The sequence below is a fragment of the Cebus imitator genome, unplaced genomic scaffold (assembly GCF_001604975.1).
Source record: "Cebus imitator isolate Cc_AM_T3 unplaced genomic scaffold, Cebus_imitator-1.0 Scaffold485, whole genome shotgun sequence".
NCBI classification, from domain to species: domain Eukaryota; kingdom Metazoa; phylum Chordata; class Mammalia; order Primates; family Cebidae; genus Cebus; species Cebus imitator.
Window position 1 is genome coordinate 140,445 of NW_016107800.1, and position 7,228 is coordinate 147,672.

A 7,228-nucleotide genomic window follows, 5' to 3' on the forward strand; every position below is an offset into this window, starting at 1 on the left:
CGTCTCAAAAAAAAAAAAAAAAAAAAAAATTACTTTAATCACTTGGCTGGGCACAGTGGCTCATGCCTGTAATCCCAGCACTTTGGAAGGCCTAGGTGGGAGGATCACCTGAGGTCAGGCATTCAAGGCTAACCTGGCCAACATGGTGAAACCCCGTGTCTACTAAAAATATAAAAATTAACTAGGCATAGTGATGTGCGCCTATCATCCTAGCTACTTGGGAAGCTGAGGCAGGAGAATTGCTTGAACCGAAGAGGTGGAGGTTGCAGTGAGCTTAGATTGTCCCATTGCGCTGCAGCCTGGGCGACAAGAGCAAAACTCCGTCTCAAAAATAAATAAATAAATAAACAAAAGAGGCCAGGCGAATTGGCTCATGCCTGTAATCCCAGTACTTTGGGAGACTAAGGCGGGTGGATCACGAGGTCAGGAAATTGAGACCATCCTGGCCAACATGGTAAAATCCCATCTCTACTAAAAATATGAAAATTAGCCGGGCATGGTGGTGTGTGCCTGTAATCCCAGGTACTCGGGAGGCTGAGGCAGGAGAATCACTTGAACCTGGGAGGTGGAGGCTGCAGTGAGCTGAGATCACGCCACTACACTCCAACCTGGGCGACAGAGCGAGACTCCGTCCCCCCCCCCAAAAATGCTTTTTCTTGTGTTTTGTCACTTGTTAGCTGTACTTAAAAGTAGCTGCTTAATTTGCCCACCTGTAGAGCATCCCCATCTCACTTCTAAAACTGCCTGAACATTAGGTTTATTTAAAAATATACTATTATGACTCTTTTTAGAAATGTTCTCAATCTGTCACCCTGGCTAGAGTGCAGTGGTGTGATCTTGACTCACTGCAGCCTTGAACTTCTGGTCTCAAGCAGTCCTCCAGTGTTGGCCTCCCAAAGTGCTGGGATTACAGGTATGAGTCACTGTACCTGGCCTCAATTTGCTGGTTTTTTTTTTTTTCTTTCTGAATACCAGTAATATCAGGATATAAATTTGCTGTTTTTAACACAGATTGTGGGTTTGGAAACTACATAACCAAGTTCGTTAAAACTATATTTAGAAAGAATTGCAAGCTGGTTTTGAATGAAGTAAGCGGACTGCATATATTTTTCTCAATTTCCCATTCAGTTTTTCCTTTCAAAATGGAAAAATAAGAATTATAGGCCCAGTACAGTGGCTCTTGCCTGTAATCCCAGCGCTTTGGGAGGCTGAGACAGGCAGATCACTTGAGCCTGGAAGTTCAAGACCAACTTGGGCAACGTAGACCCTGTCTCTACAAAAAATAATAAGTAGATACCATGTTGTAAAAGAAGCTTCACCCGCGTTGGGTGTGGTGGCGCACACCTGTAATCCCAGCATTTTGAGGGGCTAAGATGAGCAGATCACCTGAGGTTGGGAGTTTGAGACCAGCCTGACCAACGTGGAGAAACCCCATCTCTACTTAAAAATATAAAATTAGCAGTGTGTGGTGACGCATGCCTATAATCCCAGCTACTCAGGAGGCTGAGGCAGGAGAATTGCTTGAACCCAGGAGACGGAGGTTGTGGTGAGCTGAGATGGCGCCATTACCTAATACTCTAGCCTAGGCAACAGGAGCGAAACTTTGTCTCAAAAAGAAAGATACACCCAGTATATTAAAATTTTCAAGTGAAAATTATTTTGGCTACCTTTTTTTTTTTCAGTTAGGATGAATTTTCTTTTTCTTTTTTGAGATGGAGTCTCACTCCGTAGACCAGGCTGGAGTGCAGTGGCGTGATCTTGGCTCATTGCAGCCTCTGCCTCCCAGGTTTCCCAGGTTCAAGCAATAACCCTGCCTCAGCTTCCTGAGTAGGCTCCTCCTCCTGAGTGGTGTCACCACACCCGGCTAATTTTTGTATTTTTAGTAGGGATAGGATTTCACTGTGTTGGCCAGGCTGGTCTCAAACTCCTGACCTCATGATCCACCCATCTTAGCCTCCCAAAGTGCTGGGATTACAGACATTAGCCACCGCACCGGGCTGAATTTACTTTTTCTTTATTTTTTTATTTTTATTTTTATTTTTTTTGGGACAGAGTTTCGCTCTTGTTACCCAGGCTGGAGTGCAATGGCGCGATCTCGGCTCACCACAACCTCCGCCTCCTGGGTTCAGGCAATTCTCCTGCCTCAGCCTCCTGACTTTTTCTTTATAATTGGATGTTTTATTAGTACCATGTGAAACATTACATGAAGATAGCATTATTCTTGATGGCAGTGGCTTCTTTGCTGTGGCAATTGGTATTTAAAGCTCACCTTTTGTTTATCATATACAACTTAAAATTTATCCAAATGGAAATAAGTACCTTAAAGTTTCTTATGGATCACTCTGACATACAACGTAAACGTATTTCATTTTTATTAGACCTCTTCCTCGTAGTTTTGCTTTTTTTTTTTTTTTTTTTTTTTAAGATGTAGTCTTGCTGTGTCACCCTGGCTGGAGTGCAGTGGCTGATCTCGGCTCACTGCAGCCTCCACCTCCCAAGTTCAAGTGATTCTCCTGCCTTAGCCTCCCAAGTAGCTGGGATTACAGGCGTGCTTCACCACACCCGCTTAAGTTTTGTATTTTTTGTAGAGACGGGGTTTCACCTTATTGGCCAGGCTGGTCTTGAATTCCTGGCCTTGGGTGATCTGTCTGCCTTGGCCTCCCAAAATGTTGAGATTACAGGTATGATCCACTGTGCCCGGCCAGGAGTAGTTTTGATTTTGAATGAGAACAGTTGAATTTGACTATGATCCAAGAATGTGAGTTTAATAACATTTAAAATCCTTTTGCTTTTTTTCTTTTTGGCGACAGGGTCTCACTTTGTCACTCAGGCTGGAGTGCAGTGGTGTGATCACAGTTCACCACCACACCCAGCTAATTTTTTTTTTTTATGTTTTGTTGAGATGGGGGTCTCACTATGTGGCCCAGGCAAGTCTTGAACTCCTGAGATCAAATGATTCTCCCACCTCAGCCTCCCAAAGTGTTTGGATTGGACCTGGCCTCTTACATTTCAAATGGGTCTTATACATGTATAAACATGGGTTTATTGGCCAGGCGTGGTGGCTCATGCCGGTAATCCTAGCACTTTGGGAGGCTGAGGTGGGCGGATCACCCGAGGTCAAAAGCTCGAGACCAGCCTGGCCAACATAGTGAAACCCCGTCTCTACTAAAAATACAAAAATTAGCTGGGTGTGGTGGTGGACGCTTGTAATCCCAGCTACTTGGGAGGCTGAGGCAGGAGAATCGCTTAAACCCAGGAGGCAGAGGTTGGAGTGAGCCGAGATTGCGCCATTGCGCTTCAGCCAGATGACAGAGCGAGACTCCATCTCAAAAAATAAGAAAAAGGTTTATTGGCCGGGCGCGGTGGCTCACGCCTGTAATCCCAGCACTTTGGGAGGCCGAGGCGGGTGGATCACGAGGTCAAGAGATCGAGACCATCCTGGTCAACGTGGTGAAACCCCATCTCTACTGAAAATACAAAAATTAGCTGGGCATGGTGGCGCGTGCCTGTAATCCCAGCTACTCAGGAGGCTGAGGCAGGAGAATTGCCTGAACCCAGGAGGCGGAGGTTGCGGTGAGCGGGGATCACGCCATTGCACTCCAGCCTGGGTAACAAGAGCGAAACTCCGTCTCAAAAAAAAAAAAAAGAAAAAAGAAAAAGGTTTATTTAGAAGAAAGTGATTGTCATTAAGTGATCATAGATTTTATTTTACTAAACTAAGCTTTTGTAGGGGTTTGTTCTTATGTGGTAAGATTGGATCAGGTACTTATAATGAATAATGGTATGATTTCTTTCAGATATGTTAATGAACATACCCAGGGCACAGACAGTTGAAGAGCTTAATACGGATGAGGATCAAAAGGAGGAGTCAAATGGATTAAAAGAAGACATTCTAGACAATTCATGTAATCATACTAATACTTTAAATGTAGAGGAGGAATTAAAATTAGGGGAAACACTGCTGGACCAATCCTAAAAATGTGCAACAGTAACTTGATGCTTCATCCAGAAATACTACTGAAGCTGGTTAGGTTTCCATTAAGAGTAAATGTGTCTGTTAACTCACCCTCCTGCAAGCTTGGTGTTACTATGCATTTTTATTTGAGTGAAAATCCTTAGGTAGTAAAAAAATTTTTACAGATTATTGTTTAACATCTGGTAATCTGGTATTTGTTTATGTTTGTCCCTTTAGTTAAATCTGTTCTCTTTAGTGTTTGTTTTTCTGTAGGTATTTCTTCATAAAATGGTTAGTCGGTAATAAGCAGCTTCTGCTGCTGCTCATCTGTTATTGAATGCCTTGTTTTCACTAAGTTGGGAGGTTTTGTTTTTGTTTTTTACTGCTCTTTGCAGAGCAGGGCTAACCCATGGACAGTGTATCCAGAGTCGCCTGGGTGAAGTTTTAACATGTACATATATATTCAATATTAATGTATTTTTTTCAAGGAAGTAAAAAGTATCTTAAAAGCTATCTACGGGCTTTATGGAAGGTTTTCATTGCTATTTAGTTCTGGAGTTTATACTTTTGGTAAATACAAGGCTTTTGCATGTTTTTTAAGGAATTGTTTTAATACTTAAAAGGTCACATGAAAGGCTGATTATTGCCTGGTCCTCATAGGAAATAGGGTAGTTCAAAGAATGTTTTTTGGTAACTTACTGACTAGTTGGAGTGAAGCTTGCAAAGTATCATGGGGAACACAGCATCTAAGGAGGATTCATAGGAAAGACTGCATTTGGTGGAGGAGATTCCAAATATGGGTAAGCACATGTACAATAATGACAAATAATGATTGAGGGGATAAGGGAGATTTTAGGAATGCTGATTTTGAGGCTAGAAGCGTTCGGGCCAAATTGTGAGAAGACCTGATTGGAGTTCTTCCTGCCAGGTAGAGGGGTAATTACAAATAAGAAAGGTTAGCATTAGGAAAGGCTCTCCCATCTCCCACCCCACTCTCTCAGCACTATAGTTTGTGTGTGTGTGTGTGTGTGTGTGTGTGTGTGTGTGTGTGTGTGTGTGTCACTGTCACTTAGTGGCCCAATTCTAACTCACTGCAGCCTGAAAGTCCTGGGGCCCAAGCTGTCCCCTTGCCTTAGCTTCCCAAGTAGCTGTGCCTGCAGGCATGTATCATTATGCCTGGCTAATTTTTTAATTTTTTGTAGAGATGGTGTCTCTCTGCATTGACCAGGCTGGTCCTGGACTCCTGGCCTCAAGTGATCTTCCCTGGCACTTGGCCTCTCACCTCCTTTTCCCTTGGGGAAAGGGGAGAATGATGGTGCTGTAGTGGCTTCCATCTACAAAGCCAGGACAGGCAGGCATCTTTTCTTCAGGGTTTCTGACTTCAGGTGGGGATAGGGAGTAAAAAAGATGGTTTGATTGAAAAGCCAGGAAGTTGAGCACAAGGAGAACATCTGGGATGGGGCAGGGGAGGGGACTGTGGACCTGCTGGGAACTGCCACAGGGATGGGCCAAGAGGCATGTGTATCAGGAGAACTGTGGCTAACTACAGCTATTAGGGGATCAGCTAGAAGATGGAGAGCAGTTTCAAGGTGCCACCAATGCCTACAGAAACTGCTTCCTCAAGAGGGCCTATTCCTGCTTCTCTCTACCCTCACAAAACTATATTAAATAACTGAGAAAGAAGAGCTAATTTTTTTTGATAGAGTTTCACTCTGTTGCCCAGGCTGGAGTGCAGTGGGGCAATCTCGGCTCACTGTAACTTTCACCTTCCAGGTTCAAGCAATTCTTTGCCTCAGGCTCCCAGGTAGCTGGGATTACCGGCACCCGTGACCATGGCTGGCTAATTTTTTTGTATTTTTAGTAGAGACAGGGTTTCACCATCTTGGCCGGGCTGGTCTTGAACTCCTGACCTCATGATCCACCTGCTTCGGCCTCCCAAAGTGCTGGGATTATAGGTGTGAGCCACAGTGCACAGCCAAGAGTTAATTTTTCTAGTAGGGGGTTTGCTGGCAAAGTAACATGTTTCCAACAAGGGGAAGGTCAGTGTACCTCATCCAAGTGGGAGGGTGGGAAGGGAGGCCTGTGACGTAGAACTTTCCCTGCACACCCTACCACCCGCCCTGTGTCCTATTCCCAACTAGTACTGGAGACAGCAGGGAAGGGTTGTGTCAAATAGGAAACAGGGGTTTTTAAGTGGAGAGGTGGACTCAGGACTAAGTCTTACTATCAAGTGACTGAAAATTATCGGACAGATGTCAAAATCCATTTGTCCTATGACCCAAATGGATTCGTAATTACTGGAAAAATAAAACATTTGAAAGAACTGATTTGAGACAAGATAACCAATAATTTTGGGTTTATTAAAATTACTAAAAAGGGGCTAGCAATCTGCAGAGCCACCACTTACTATCCACTCATTACTGAAAACTCAGTTTAAAAAGTGACCTAATTATACTTAATTTAATGCAAGTTTAATGAGTGAGAGAACATTTTACATGTATGTGAAATAGCTACCCAGTCCTGATCGACTAGAGTGACACACATTAAATGTTAGGTTTGAAAAGACTGTAAAACATTCACGTGGCAGCTCTCAGTGCAGTAAGAGTCTTTCATATTCCGTAATTGTTTGAAACATCCAGGAGGGCCAGGTCCTTTATCTCCTCCAGAAGTGCGTACAGGCTCCTTCCCTTTGTTTGACAATATTCTTGATATTCTTCCTGAATGACGTTTACTTTGACTTCTTGGGCAAGCTGAGCTTCTTCCACAGATTTAGTTACTTCTTTCACTAACTCACTCTTCAGCAAGGGGGAACTCTGGTGAAAAAGCTCTGTATTTGGTAACTTGTATGGTTTGTTACTTATTATTTCAAGTCGGATGGTATCAGAATGGCAGCGTGAGGCCTGTACGGATATTCTTACCTAGCACAGAGAAGAAAATACATTACTAAATCATACTATTTGTTCTTTACGTTTAAAATATTAATAATACTTAATAGAAATACAGACTTACGGTTACATGGTCAAACAAGTGGAATGTAACAGATTCCCCATCTGTTGTAGTAGAGGTAATTTTGTTTTGAAATCGTTGAAGGGATCCTGGTTTCCATTCAGAACGGCTGTCTGGGCCACATGAGATGACTAAACCATCTTTATTTTTTAGATAAGCAGCACCTTTAATCCCAAACCTATATTTTGGCCAGAATATAAATCCAGAGACAATGTATTCTTAGTACACAGATCTTTTTTTTTTTTTTTTTTTTTTTTTTTTTTTGAG

General features: G+C 43.0%; 2 protein-coding genes across 2 annotated transcripts in view; one reads left to right on the forward strand and one right to left on the reverse strand.

Annotated features, from left to right (window-relative positions):
• The window catches only part of TIPIN (TIMELESS interacting protein), a 13,639-nt gene extending 9,171 nt beyond the window's left edge, over positions 1-4,468 (forward strand). Inside the window, 2 exon segments of the mRNA XM_037732950.1 lie at positions 3,798-3,972; positions 3,974-4,468. Coding sequence (XP_037588878.1) covers positions 3,798-3,972; positions 3,974-4,031 — 233 coding nt within the window. The 3' untranslated portion in view covers positions 4,032-4,468.
• A 1,814-nt stretch (positions 4,469-6,282) lies between these two features.
• DIS3L (DIS3 like exosome 3'-5' exoribonuclease) overlaps positions 6,283-7,228 on the reverse strand; it is a 45,797-nt gene continuing 44,851 nt past the window's right edge. The window contains exons 13-14 of the mRNA XM_037732948.1: positions 6,965-7,139; positions 6,283-6,873 (exon numbers count right to left, since the gene is read on the reverse strand). Of these exons, the coding sequence (XP_037588876.1) occupies positions 6,565-6,873; positions 6,965-7,139 (484 nt within the window). The 3' untranslated portion in view covers positions 6,283-6,564. The remainder of the gene's footprint in view (positions 6,874-6,964; positions 7,140-7,228) is intronic.